This window comes from Notothenia coriiceps, unplaced genomic scaffold (genome assembly GCF_000735185.1).
Source record: "Notothenia coriiceps isolate Sejong01 unplaced genomic scaffold, NC01 NC01_scaffold00011792, whole genome shotgun sequence".
Classification (NCBI taxonomy): domain Eukaryota; kingdom Metazoa; phylum Chordata; class Actinopteri; order Perciformes; family Nototheniidae; genus Notothenia; species Notothenia coriiceps.
This window is the reverse complement of record NW_011344493.1, coordinates 97,277-112,008: the sequence shown is the minus strand read 5'-3', so window position 1 is coordinate 112,008 and position 14,732 is coordinate 97,277. Positions and strand designations below refer to the sequence as shown.

Sequence of the window (14,732 nt, the reverse complement as noted above, 5' to 3'; positions counted from 1 at the left end):
TTCATTCAGAATCTCAGTATAGAAATTGCTGGTCGACAAGGATCTACATATGGATTTGTGTATGTGTTTAATGGTTGGATTATCTGTTTAATTAAATGCAGAATTGCTGGATGATAAATCATAAAAGAAAGAATGGAAACATTATTTATTGTGATATTAAACTGAGCTGCTATGTCACTGTTTCTTTAAATGTGGCGGCTGCCCTGTTGTTGCTGTGCTGGAAACCCCGTACCTACTCTGAAGGGACCCAAGATGGCTGATTACTCACGGGGGGGGCAGTTAGCAATTATCTGAACAAAAACGTCGGGAATGAATGGCAAATAGCCTTGTAATGTAAAGCGCAACATTTCAGTAATTATACGACTACAGTTGGTTGGTTTGCAATTTTTTTGGGACGCATGAATACCAGTAAGGGGAGGGTGGTCTCTCCGCGGCCCCGAGCCAGAACATGGCGGAACACTTGGGGAAGAAATAGCAGCTAACGCTAGCTAGCTGGCGCAATATTCAGACACAATTAGAAACATTGATCCAGGGTAAACACGTCTGCGGTCGACAAGTGTCAAATAATGTTATCGGTGTTCCGTTTTTGTCATTTTGCTTCAAATGGTTGTTTAATATGTGTAGCGTAGGCTGTTAGCGTACTAGCTAGTTAACTCGTTCGGTTTTCTAGCTAACAGGCTAACGTACACACTGTACTAACAAACAGGCGGATTGTTTTGGGACCAGAGGTCGTAACGGTGGGGCTTATTCTACGTTTCCTCTGTGTGGTCGGACTTTCAAATATTTATCAGGGCTTGTTTTTGTGAATTAACACGTTAGCTAACGCCAATGTCCTCCGCACTGTAAATTAGACTGTCGTTAGCTTGACACAATGGCTGTTTTTATATGGCGCTACAATACTGGTGATATAAGTTTGAAGGCAGCTCGTTAAAATAATCAGATATTGTAGTTTGAATCGTCGTCTTCCTGGATAGTCGTATCATTCAAATAGCTGTCAGCCCGGTTGACCCCTGACACGAGTTAAGTTAGTCCTGGATTGTATAAGTGATCGGGTCTAAAATAAGTGAATTAAAGTTGTGGCGTTACTAGGTGAAGCAGACCCCCTGTAAAGTCAAAGAAGGTCCGGAAGGGGGAAACCGGTCACAACTACCTGCCAGGATGACGGACACTCGTCGACGAGTCAAAGTCTATACCCTGAATGAGGACAGACAGTGGGATGACCGTGGGACTGGACACGTCTCCTCGGGATATGTGGAGCGTTTGAAAGGCACGTCGCTGTTGGTGCGAGCAGAGAGTGATGGTAAGCAAAACAAAATATACAAAGCCTTTGTGTAGGGGCCACATCAGGACATGAGAATGACATCAAGGGCAAGACATATGGTTTAATGTTTTCTATACACAATCTTGGATTTTTTGTGAATGCTTCTCCAATTGTCTTTTCACATAATGCTTGATTTAACTAAAAGTTAAGTCAAGCAAAAACAATGCTTTCTGATTACATTTTGACAAGTAACAACGAACATAGAACCAACCCACACAATCTGTTACAGACGTATGAATATATAAGTCAGTGGTACCTTAAACCAACGGGAGATGTGTAGTACATACCTCTCAAAATGTATTGAGAGCCTTAATTGATGTGGGATCTGGATCAGAATTTGCAAGGGGTCTGATTTGGCCACTGGGTCTCGAGCCAACTGAGAGATCACTTGCTGTCTATTAGCCACTGTTTTAGTTGCTCTATATGTAAACAATACTATTCACCACGATTTGTGACCAGATGTATCAACTGTAACCATGCATGTAAGCCCACATGTATGTAGCCGGTATTCCTTACCTAACTTCCTTTGATGACAATAATGGGCTGACTTAGTTTTTAACCTCACAGGTTCCCTTCTGCTGGAGTCCAAAATCAATCCAAACACAGCCTACCAGAAACAACAGGTCAGTATATAGCATGGGGCAGTTATATCATCTATAATATGGATTTTCTATCTCTGTGCACTGATTTGTATATTGCATTGTTTTTCTTTTGGAAAGGATACATTGATAGTATGGTCAGAGGCGGAGAATTATGATCTGGCGCTCAGCTTCCAAGAGAAGGCTGGCTGTGATGAAATCTGGGAGAAAATATGCCAGGTAACTACACTTAGCTTTGTGTGGGTGTGTGTTGTCTGCTCCGATTGTGTATTCATTTAATAGCAAGTGTGTTTGGGTGTTCCTTATGTGACTGTTACATCTCACATCTTTCCTCTGCTTGTGTCATTGTTTAGGTGCAGGGAAAGGACCCATCAGTTGACATCACCCAGGATGTGGTGGACGAGTCTGAGGAGGAACGCTTCGACGACATGTCCTCGCCGGGTCTGGAGTTACCTCCATGTGAACTGAACCGCTTGGAGGACCTGGCCGAGCTGGTGGCATCCTCACTCCCGTCACCACTGCGGCGCGAGAAACTGGCACTGGCTGTGGAGAATGAGGGCTACATCCGCAAGCTCCTGGAAATGTTCCGTGTGTGTGAGGATTTGGAGAACAGAGAGGGACTGCACCACCTGTACGAAATCATAAAAGGCATCTTCCTGCTCAATCGTACTGCACTCTTTGAGGTTATGTTCTCTGAAGAGTGCATCATGGACGTTATTGGTTGTTTGGAGTTTGATCCAGCGCTCTCGCAGCCACGGCGGCATCGGGAGTTTCTGACTAAGACAGCCCGCTTTAAGGAGGTGATCCCCATCTCTGACCCTGAACTGCGTCAGAAAATACACCAGACTTACCGGGTGCAGTACATTCAGGATATGGTTCTGCCAACGCCCTCTGTTTTTGAGGAAAACATGCTGTCCACCCTGCACTCCTTCATCTTCTTCAACAAGGTGGAGATCGTGGGCATGCTACAGGTGAGATGGGTAGTCAATTATAAGGTTGGCCAGTGAAAGATATCTGTTTTAACTCTCAAATAAGATGTGTTTGTGCACCATATTTTCACCAAATGTTCTCATTGCTAAACTTGATGATACTCATGTATATTCTGTACAATCTTTACATAAAGACGTCCTGCTTTCACCTCAAAAGGCACACATAAGATCATTTCTTGGAAATAGTGTTTATATCGTGAGGACTGGAAATTACAATAATTGTAGGATTGTGCAAAGGTCTTATTTCTGTCTGAATCTGCTTTACCCTGTCTGAGTTTGTCTGCTCGTCTTTTTATGGTCATGTGACCTTTGTGTTTTTTTACTGTGTCAACTCAGCAGTGTTTATGTATGGTTGTCTCCATGGAGATGGAGAAGTGTTGTGTAAATCAGTTATGCTGCGCTAGAGGAAAACTGAAACTGGCACTCTGTTGCCTCTGGTACACCGTGCTATGTGAGGTTCTAGAGACAAACATTACTGATAGTGACCTTTTTCTACCATGAAGCAGTCTCATTAGAAGAGCAGACCAAGTGTTTTATTTGTGTGCATTAAGCATTTACCTAGAATATTCATTTAAACACAATACTGGAATGCATACATTATTGAATGGCACTGATTCTTTAGTGTAAAACAGTCAAATACATAACCTATCATCCACACTTTTTAAGACTTTTATTTGTAATATACAGTAGATTTTCTTTAATGTAAAATGTAAATACCAGTAAACAAAATATGTTTTTGATTTATGGTTGTAAATTGAACCTGAAGCAATGTTCATAACATAAAACATGTCACACTACAACTTTAGTTCAGTCTCTGGTACATTTGGTGGGGGCTAGATCAAAATAGATTTGATTTGTCCACCAAGCTGGAAATGTGGCTTAAATCCTTCCAGTTAATTTAGTTTCCTGGTTATTTATATCTGACTCGTACTCTTGACCAATAACTACTTTGTCCACAGTGTTTTTTTTCTTATTCTGATTTGTTGATCCTTTGTGTGATACTCCCCTTCTCATCTTCCCTTCCTTTTTGATGTCAGGACGATGAGAAGTTCCTGACAGACCTCTTTGCACAGCTAACAGACGAGGCTACAGATGACGATAAAAGACATGAACTGGTATGCCAGACCTTTCATCAAAGATATTATTCATAACAAACTGTTCTCATGTCCATCCTTGTTTGATAGAATTGTGGTTTGTTTCTTTCTCATAGGTGAACTTCCTAAAGGAATTCTGTGCATTCTCGCAAACGTTACAACCTCAAAACAGAGACGCCTTCTTCAAGACTTTGTCAAACATGGGCATTCTACCGGCACTAGAGGTCATACTGGTGAGTGCAGCAACCTTAACGTCAATCAGAATGAAGTCAATTGGGCAATGTTTTCTTTGACATTTAAGAATGTTGGCTTTTGAGCTTTGGTGTTGAGATAAGCCTTTTTGCGTTACGATCATTTAAAGGTAGGGTAGGTAATTCACTTCAGAAACACTTGTTGTTATATTCCATGGAATGCTCTTCACATCCCGATAGCAATGAATAAATTAAATGCTTTGACAATAAATACATAAACAAATGTCATCTGTGGAAGCCGTAACGCTGTTAAAAGGCCCGGCTAAAATAACTGGATGGCCTACCTGCCCGTCAGAGGCAGATTTTTTCCGGTTGTGTATTTTCAAATTCTAGCGCACTAGAGCTGGTTTCTCCATCTTACCTACCCTACCTTTAAGATCAAGAAGTTATATACTCCTAGAAGAAAAATATGAAGCACAACAAGAAACATGTCAGTATTATCAGTGATGTTGGTATTAGAGCGATGGCAGTATGTTGTTCGAGCTGATTATCGGTTCCATTCAATGCTTTTTGGTTACAATGGATAGTGCACAACACAAGAACACCTAGTTGATTTAAACTGCTGTATTAAAATAACCTTTCTTGTAACTGAGGGGCCGGTTTTATGGTTGTATTTTAGTGTGTGCATCTCTTGTTCAAAGTGAAGGACACTAGAGATTGTTCATCATCAGTTAAAGCAATGTTCATTATGACTATGACACAGCCTTTTTGTTTCTTCTACAAGCAAACACAATTACTGCACTGCAATAAAACAAACCAAATATTGTTCAATCTTAAGGCTTGCTACGTTGAACATACGCAGTTGAGCACACACACATAATAAAGCAATCAGCAGCTCGGCTTCTGCAGGTTGTCATGATGTTATCTGGTCTGAAGATGACAATTTAGAGAGGAGCTTCTACTGGTTCAGAATAGTTGTAACATCAGACGTCTCCTCTCAAATCAAACAGTCATTGAAGTGGTGGATCTAATTATACCTGGTTGCGTTATCTGTCAGGGGAATAAGCTCTATGTACGTACGGAAATGGCAAGATGACAGTGTGCTGCTGCTGCTGCTGTGTGTAGAGTATATGTGTGTATGCTCGGCTGCGACGTCACTGCCTGTGCTGCTGTGTGCAACATAAAACCATCCTGCAGCACAGTTATAGTGGTTATAGTGGTTATAGTGGTTATAGCAGAGCCTCTTCTTTTACAACAACACTGTCAGCTGCAGAGAAGATTTAGAAGCTGATGCAAGAGGAGCAATTAGACAACCAAATAAACCATGTTCTCAAACACAACAAACTGACAATACTCTCCGAGCATGCAATAGGTTGTTTTCTTGTTTTTGATCCCTATTGTTCAACCTACAATCTTCATTGGAACTACAAATAAATGTGTGGGGAAAATTAAATGCAGTATTTTGATGATCACCGTTTGCATTTTGAATTTATGATACTCGAATACTTTGTTGATCCGCTGACTGATATAATGAATGTTCATGAAACAGGGAATGGATGATGTTCAGGTGCGTGGGGCCGCCACAGATATTTTCTCTTATCTGGTGGAGTACAACCCCTCCATGGTAAGAGAGTTCGTCATGCAGGAGTCTCAGCAGAACGATGACGTGAGTATATGAACAGTCAGTCAGAAATATCAGAAAATGATATTCATTGTTCCACAATACGGGTGGATATAAACAAGTGTATTACTAATAATTAGTCATTGGCCTTCCAGGACATCCTGCTGATCAACCTGATCATAGAACACATGATCTGTGACACAGACCCAGAGCTGGGTGGAGCGGTGCAGCTGATGGGTCTGCTGCGGACCCTGGTGGACCCTGAAAACATGCTGGCTACGGCAAATGTGAGTTCACCTGATATTCTTATACGTGCCAGTTTATACAGAGGGTGACTTGACGGTAACCCTGAGTACTTGATACTTAGATCCAGCTGGTCCAAAGCATTTTAATGTTGTCTTAGAGCAGGGGTCGGCAATCCCTGGCACTAGTGTTCATTTTCGTCAGCTATTTTTTTATTTAGTTTTAGTCTTAGTCCTGTGTTAAATGTCCTTTTTAGTTTTAGTCATATTTAGTCACCTTCATCCTCTTTTTATTTAGTCAAGTTTTAGTCGACTAAAAGTCTGAGCATTTTAGTCTTATTTTAGTCAAAGAAAACTAATTATTTTAGTCTACTTTTTGTTAATGAAAACTGTTGAGTTGTCATTTTAGTCAAACTTATTTCACAATAAGATTATATCTAGTCGTTATTTGATGAAAAACACAGGTTGAATGATTAAGAATGTTGAGTATCCGGTTTGTGGTGTTTTTACCAGCTGTGTTATGGCCACATTGCTTCCCTTCTGATAAAACAATGCATTCGCTTTTTTTCTCCGCCTCATTGTAGCGAAAATGGGCCCAAATATCGTTTCTTTCTCCCAAGCAGTGGTGGCGTTAGACTTTTTCGTTGTCAGTCATTTTGACGGACAGGATCGTAACATTTCCGTCATAAACCATTATTACCCGTCGAGTGCACAATTTATCACTCACTCGCGCTGACGGGGGGGTATTCGGTTGCTGCTCCGAAGCCCTGTTGTTGCCATTTTATTTTCTGTTGAATAAGGTTAGTTAGACCATGAATTAGACCCGAGTCTTCCTGACAGTTCATATTGTGCCGCTGCCCGGTGTAATTCAAATGTACCGCCGCGCGCAGCACGGACACACAGCTGCTGCCTAGGGCTGCACGATTTTGGGNTTTAGTCATATTTAGTCATGTTTTAGTCGACTAAATGTCTGAGCATTTTAGTCTTCTTTTTGTCAAAGAAAACTGTTGAGTCTTTTTTAGTCATCAGATTATACAGAACATTTCAGTCAAACTAGCCAAAACCAATCATTTGTCATTTTAGTCAAATGTATTTCACAATAAGATGACATCTTGTCCTTATTTGATGAAACACAGGTTGATGAAGAAGCTTTGCAGAGCATCAAGGTCAGGTTGTGGTGTTTTACCAGCTGTGTTTTGGCCACATTGCTTCCCTTCTGATGAAACAATGCATTCACTTTTTTCCTCCGCCTCATGTTAGTGAACATGGGCTCAAATATCAGATCGTTTCTTTCTCCCAAGCAGTGGTGGCTTTAGACCTTTTCGTGTCAGTCATTTTGACGGACAGGATCGTAACATTTCCATCATAATCCATTATTACCCGTCGAGTCTGTAAACAAATCGTCACTCACTCGCGCTGACGGGGGTGTTACATAAGGTTCGTTAGACCCAAGTCTTCCGGACAGTTCACATTGTGCCGCTGCCCGGTGTAATTCAAATGTACCGCCGCGCGCAGCACGGACACACAGCTGCTGCCTAGGGCTGCACGATTTTGGGAAAAAATGTAATTGCGATTTTTCTGACAAATATTGCGATTCGAATTGTGATATTTGTTTTTAAGCGACCCAACGTAAGTTTATTGTAAAATGCCGCCATAACTCCGGCTAGGAAGGTCGTATCAACATGCTCCCGTCTCTAGCACCCCTGCAGCCCGAGCTACGAGTGAAAGAACTAAACTTACATGAAACTTCCGTTGGGTTGCTTTAAAGTCAAGCTTCAGTTTAAGATTCACCCTGTAATAGAAACATGTGATGGAGCATTAATAANCCCGTTGCATCCTGGGATATGGTAGAGCGCGGAGTGTACATCAGATGTATCCTCTAAATCTGGGGAAAGAAGGCTGCATTTGCGGGCCGCATTCGGAGGAGTCTTGTCTTTTTTTTGAATTGGGACAGCCTTCGTTTGGCGGAAGTGACGTATGCGGACTCCGAATGCATCCTCAGGAGGATGCGGCCGCTGAATTGGGACACAGCAAATCTGTCTATCACCTTCTATCATGGACCACTTCTGATTGGTTAACAATGGCTGGTACATGTGGAGCACAGCACTTCTGATTGGTGTGGATGACTGACACACAAGAAAAGAAAAAAAAAAAAAATCGAAAAAAAATCGCAGGCTTTACGATTTGATAATCGCATCATTTAAAATCGCGATTTCGATTTAAAATCGATTAATCGTTCAGCCCTACTGCTGCCCAGCCGCAGCACCGGAAATGGAACTGCTGGGAGAAAAACGGACTATCAGAGATGTAACGTTTTCTTTGATAATATTTCGTCTCCTCATTTTTCGTCAACGAAAGTAAAGAGAGATTTTGGCATAGTTTTTATTTAGTAAACTACATTTTCGTCTCGTCACTTTTCGTCAACGATATTGCATGATGATTTCGTTACAGTTATTGTTTACTGCCGTCTCGTCATCGTCTCGTTTTCGTCATGGAAAAAAAGGTCGTTGTGACGAACATATTTCGTCATAGTTTTAGTCAACGAAATTAACACTACCTGGCACGCGGGATCGTAACCAGTGGCACACTAGGAATAAACGTGCAAAAAGATTTAAATTGTATTTTCGGTCATCTGTCATCGAAAATAATATGCTACACAGAGGCGGACTGGCCAACTGTGTGTTCTGGAGAATCACAGTACGTCCGGTCATCAGCGAACCGAGCCGGTTGCCAGCGGGCCGTTGACGACCGGGCTCGGTTCGCTGACGGCAGGCACCGCCCTTTATTTATTTAAATGTGTTTAAACAGCATCATGTTAATTGCGCTGACAGGCGACAGAGGTCCACAGCTTCCCCTTATTTTTTAAATGGCACTTCATATCAGAAAAGTTGCCGACCCCTGTTTTGTAGTAGTAGTAGTAGTAGTAGTAGTAGTAGTAGTAGTAGTGGTGGTGGTGGTGGTGGTGTAAGTGTAAGTGTAGAGCTGTTGCTTGTTCAGTTCAGTTAAACTAGATCAAACAAAAACACCTTTATTGTTCTTTATTCATTATAATAGACTGAAGACACAGAAACACAGTTCAGTATTCTGTATCAAAGAGTTTGGCAGCAGGTGGGGTTATTCGAAGGAGCGAAGGGAGTTGCTGTTGTAATAGAAGTGTCAAATTCCCTTCTATTATAGATATTTGCTGTTAGAACAGAGTACAGACACATTTGTTCTATTCTAAAATATCCAGCTAAATAGAGTCGGATTATGAGTCAGAGCTCTGCACATTCAACCTAGTTTTTAGTGTGGCATGCTGTAATAAAAAGTCATTGTTGCACTTTTCAAGTCATGGTGCTTCCTAAAGAATGCGGTTTTCCTTTTATTCCTTTCCAGAAAACAGAAAAGACAGAGTTCCTGAGCTTCTTCTACAAGCACTGTATGCACGTCCTCTCCGCTCCCCTGCTGGCCAACACCACAGAGGAAAAGCCAAGCAAAGGTATAGAATACCTGCGAGGTGTGTGTGTACACTTGTCGGTTTTGTAAATAACATTTTAAGATGAATGCATGTTTTGTAATGCATGTTTTTTTGATGTTGCTTGCTAACTAAACTCATTCCTCTATTAGATGACTTTCAAACATCCCAGTTGCTGGCCTTGATTTTGGAGCTGCTGACTTTCTGTGTGGAGCACCACACCTACCACATAAAGAACTACATCATCAACAAGGACATCCTGAGGAGGGTCCTGGTGCTCACCGCCTCTCAGCACGCCTTCCTGGCCCTCTGTGAGTCACATACAATCCCTTCAGATCTTAATCCCTGTTCATTCGGACACATTTCTACATGGTTTTGAAACTACATTTTGTGTTTAACTTTGTTTTGGGCTCAATATTCTTCTTTATCTCTTTGTAACCAGGTGCTCTGCGCTTCATGCGGAGGATCATTGGTCTGAAGGATGAGTTCTACAATCGCTACATCATGAGGAACTTCCTCTTCGAGCCCGTCATCAAGGCTTTCCTCAACAACGGCTCTCGCTACAATCTCATGAACTCCGCCATCATAGAGATGTTCGAGTATGTCCGTGTGGTGAGTAACTCATCCAAAGCTTACAACTGTTTCACATGTTTTGTTTTAGCCAAGTGATAAGGTGAAATAAGTATCAGCCAGCTAGCCATTTTATTCACCGAAAAATAGTTTTCTTTTAAATGTTTGATATTTTTGCACTGCATATAATTGTGACATGGACTTTGAAGTTTTAAATATATTTTGGATGCAATTTCCAGATCAACTTGTATAAGCAACTAATGTTTGTAGGCTGGCAAAAACGTATATTTATTGATTTAATTTTAATTAGTTTGGTGTTCTCCCCCTCTCTTTCTCTCCCTTTCTCATTTTCTCTCCACTGCATCCCTCCTCTTCTCGGCCTCTGTCCTCTAATCTATTCCTCTTACCTTTCCTTACTTTCCCCCAATACTGTGTGTCTACACTCCTCTCTCTCGCTACTCCCATTTCCCCTAGGAGGACGTGAAGTCTCTCACAGCTCACATAGTAGAGAACTACTGGAAAGCTCTGGAGGATGTCAACTACGTCCAAACGTTCAAAGGCCTGAAGCTGCGCTACGAGCAGCAGAGAGAGAGGCAGGACAACCCCAAACTGGATAGGTGAGAAATTCAAATATTACACCATCACTCGTGATTTATTGAGTTAGGCAATCCTTTGTCTGTCAGTGTGTCTCACATAGGAACAAAGAACAATGCCAGTGTGAAATTCAGCATGTACAGGCTGTTGAAATGACCAATACATTGTTTGTTGTGTGCACTATGTTTTATTTATTTTTTTAAATCAAGGCTCCTCCTTTTTGAATAGAGCCCGTTTGATTTATATCATCATAACATTTAGCATGTGCTACCAATGAGTGTGTGACTGGCTGTGATTGTGCAACGGAGCAGTTACTCATATATGACTCTGACTGAAGTTCACACTCGGGTCACTTATTATGTTGCCGCAAGGTAAACTTTCACGCTTGCCAACAGGTGTTTCTTTTTGAAGCTTCACTTTGCTCCTGTTGTTTTGTTTTGTTATTGGACCACTTCACTCTGCAGTCAGCAGGAATGCTTCATGCTCATTGGTTAGCTTCTTTCTTATCAATGGACATTTTTTAAAACAGATTTTTACAGTACTAACAGCGGCATTATATCATACCTGTCTGTCCTGATGGGTTAGAATAAAAGTGAGAGCGGACTGAATGTTTTTTGAAATACATGTGTGTAGATACTCGACAACTGTACATTTCGTTATACACAAGAATATAATTTAAAGGCCAAGGACTTGACTGAAAATAAACGCATATTGCATTTTCTGACATTTTGAACTGTATCTTTGGAACCTTTGGTGCTGGGCACACTGGTAATGCCTTACTTAGCGATGGGAGACATGCTTACAGAATGAATTGGTATCCACCTAATAAAGTAGTGTAAGACATGTCACTCACTCACAGTGAAGTGCAGAATGCTCTCTAGGGGAAGTATTTTGTCTTTAAAGGGGACCTATCATGCTATATTTGAATAATATATTGTAGGGCCATACCTATATAAGGTATATTTATAAGTTTTATTTTTCAAAATACCAAACAGATCATGCATTTTAGCCATGCCTCATTTTGCCTCACTCCAGCTCTGTCTTTGCATGAGCTGGAGCTGACCCAGGGGGCGAGGCACAAGCGTCATGTTACTATGATGTTGCTATGCTGTTGCCATGCCACGGCAACCTCTCATTCCCCTGATAGGTGGAGAGTTGACCATACAGGCGGAGTGCACCTCTGTGACATCATAGAGGTGCAAATCAGAATCCACATGTATCAGATCCATTGCAGCCCCGTTTTTAGAGATTTGGGTATGGAGGAAAAGAGAGAGGGTTGTATTTTCTGACACTTGGTGAGTTCCCTGGAACACCGGGGACACATCTTCATGTATAAAAGACGTGCAAAAGTGCATTTTGCATGATAGGTCCCCTTTAAACTAAGCAATGCCCCCCCCCTCTCCAGCATGCGCTCCATCCTGAGAAACCACCGCTTCCGCCGCGATGCACGGACGCTGGAGGATGAAGAGGAGATGTGGTTCAACACGGATGAGGATGACCTCGAGGACGGTGAAGCAGTGGTCCCTCCCTCTGACAAGATGAAGAGCGAGGAAGACCTCATGGAACCTATAAGCAAGTTCATGGAGAGGAAAAAAAGTACGTATTGTTTTACAGCCTTAACAGATACTTTGGGGTTAAACTGGGGTCTGACGCAATTAAGCAACTTAACATTTTGAAAGCCAAAGGTAACCATAACAAAGGGAAGTGTCCTCTTGTAAAGGCATGTTATGGTTATAGAGGATGCATTTTGTTGGCCAATCAAATGGTTCAAACATTGAAATGGGGATAATGACCATTTGTTGTCCTCCACTCCATCCCCTCAGTGAAAGACTCAGACGATAAGGAAGTACTGGGGAAGTCGAGCTTATCGGGCCGGCAGAACCCCAGCTTCAAGCTGTCCTTCTCCGGCTCCACTAAGACCAGCCTCTCCAGCCCCCCCTCCTCCGCCTCGCTGAACCCAGGCTCTCCGGGGTCACCAGGGTCTCCGGGCCCAGGGGCACGGAGCTCCCCCTCCACCGCAGCTGTAACCACAAAGGTACCTGCCAGCATATCAAGTTATGTAGAGGTGTGGGTCTTAAACTGTTCACACTAAAGTGGACAAATAACTGATGTTCTAAAGGCGAGGCAAACAAATATTTGCACAAATGTCTGTTTGTATCAAACACTACTTAACTACAGGAATAACAAATGTGGTTAAAATAAAGCTTTAACTATGAATGTTCACACTTAGACTGTCAATGTTCACACAACTCCCACCACCGTCCTTGTTATGTATCATAAAGACTGGTCATCACCACCAGTGTGCAATTTGACGGCACAAGTGGTTAGCTTAATTTAGACGGGAGGAAAATAGAGGGAGGGAGAAGAAAAATGTCACTTGGAAGGAATCCACATAATTTATCAATTAATTCAGTTTTAAAATCGGCGTATTTACCAAGGACGATCACTAACATCAATTAGGAAAGATGCACAAGAGAGACTAAAATGACAGAGCTGCAGAATACCGGGGCATTTCTGCAAGAGGAAATGCTATAAGGTCCCATGCACTTTTCCACAGGGCTAGATGTTCAGCTAGTATGTCCTCCCAATCAAAAGTCTACCAGCAGGACCATTATCCAGATGAAGAATAAAATGTTTCACTTCCTGGTCAGGGTGTCTCCATTTCTGACGCGTCTTTTGTCTTCTTCAGGGAGCTTTGGTGGGACTAGTGGACTATCCTGACGATGATGACGACGAGGACGAGGAAGAAGAAGAGGAAGACGTGGAGAGTAAAGAGGACCCTCTGCCACCTTCGAAGAAGTCCAAGCTGAGTTCCTAAAGAAGCTCCGCTGTCTCCGCTCTGCTCGGACAGTTTCGGCGCACAGACTTGACACGGGAACCATCAAACTTGTAAACAAACGGAATGAGTGAGAGCCACCCCTCACCTTCAGCGGGTGGCCCAAGGAGGGGCAGACTGTGAACGGAAACGAAGCCTCCTCAAGACTAGTCCACTTCATACAAGTGCCAATCAGGAAACCAGGAGCGAAAAGGCGTCTGAAACGTGGAGCAGACGTGTGGAAGCTGGGGGAGAAAGGATCAGCGGAGGGTTTGGTCCATTCAGCAGCTTGAGGAAAAAAGACCACATACAAAAACTCACATGTACACGCAGACTGAAATCCCAGAGAGCTCGGACCATAACCCACTGCCCTCGCCCCTCGCCCCCCACTCAGGGAAGGACACAGCGGCCCAAACGGGGTCAGCCAATTCAGACCCAGAACCCCCCCCGCCCCCCTCACACGCCTCCTCAGAATTCACCTTCCTCCTTTTACTTTCAACTTCCTATTTCTCCTCTGCTCTTTCTTCTCCCTTTCTTTGTCCGTTGCTTTTCGTCCCCTCCTCTTTTTTTTTAAGTTAGTATATAGGACCAGACGGGAGGCGGCACATGGCAAAGAGCTGTCCTTGTTGTCGTTTGATGATGTCATCAGTGTCGTCGTTCCTCAGCGGACGTTCTCTCTCTGAAGAGAAAAAAAGCCAGCAGTTTGTTCATTATTTTGTTTTTGTTCTCTATTTGTCTCTCAATCTTTCTCCTGTTTTTTGTAAATGAAGACAAAAAAGACCTGCCTTTAAATGTTCAGGACGTTTTCAGTCACACTTGAACAGGTTTTTAAAGACCTCAGTAGGTGAGCTAGTTTTACCCTTTTTGCCCTTTGAAACTGCAGATTTTTTGGAGAATTTGTAATCCCGTCTTGATTAAAGATTGAGTGGAATTCTAGATGTGATGCATTTTGTCATATCTTTTCATTTCTTTTTCATTTTACATGAGTGTACACTTAGTTGTTCAGAATATTTGGGACCATTAAAATGTTCTTTGCTGTAAGATGTCCTACTACCCTTTGTCCTGAGAACTCAGGTGTTTCCTTGCTGCATCGTGCTGTTTCTGATCACAGGTCTCCTTGGCACAAGAATTACATCCTTTTAGCAAAGAAGGGTTCCACATTATTCTACAAACTATTATCAAGCAACTCAACTTCACACTAAAATCGATAACAAATACAAATCCCACACTGAATCTTTTAAA

General features: G+C 42.3%; 1 protein-coding gene across 5 annotated transcripts; it reads left to right on the top strand.

The window, feature by feature from the left end:
- Positions 1–235: 235 nt before the first annotated feature.
- Positions 236–14,426, top strand: smek1 (SMEK homolog 1, suppressor of mek1 (Dictyostelium)). Of its 5 annotated transcripts, XM_010772921.1 has the most exons (16): positions 244–333; positions 1,090–1,300; positions 1,889–1,944; positions 2,041–2,139; positions 2,274–2,891; positions 3,947–4,024; positions 4,120–4,236; positions 5,744–5,860; positions 5,971–6,102; positions 9,433–9,553; positions 9,664–9,822; positions 9,954–10,123; positions 10,556–10,698; positions 12,081–12,271; positions 12,499–12,710; positions 13,365–14,426. In XM_010772921.1, exons 2-16 carry the CDS (start codon positions 1,159–1,161, stop codon positions 13,491–13,493), a joined length of 2,484 nt encoding a protein of 827 aa, XP_010771223.1. In that variant the 5' UTR covers positions 244–333; positions 1,090–1,158; the 3' UTR covers positions 13,494–14,426. The 5 variants fall into 5 exon arrangements, with proteins under 5 accessions (XP_010771226.1, XP_010771225.1, XP_010771224.1 ...); XM_010772924.1 differs by having other exon boundaries at positions 236–1,300; positions 9,433–9,535; XM_010772923.1 differs by having other exon boundaries at positions 236–1,300; positions 10,568–10,698.
- Positions 14,427–14,732: the final 306 nt, after the last annotated feature.

Bases quoted from the DNA above. Each gene is read 5' to 3' on its own strand.
- smek1 (XM_010772920.1), top strand. From the start codon at position 1,159: ATGACGGACACTCGTCGACGAGTCAAAGTCTATACCCTGAATGAGGAC. The intron at 4,025-4,119 runs GTATGCCAGACC...TCTTTCTCATAG, and splicing joins ACGATAAAAGACATGAACTG to GTGAACTTCCTAAAGGAATT. The intron at 9,823-9,953 runs GTGAGTCACATA...CTTTGTAACCAG, and splicing joins GCACGCCTTCCTGGCCCTCT to GTGCTCTGCGCTTCATGCGG.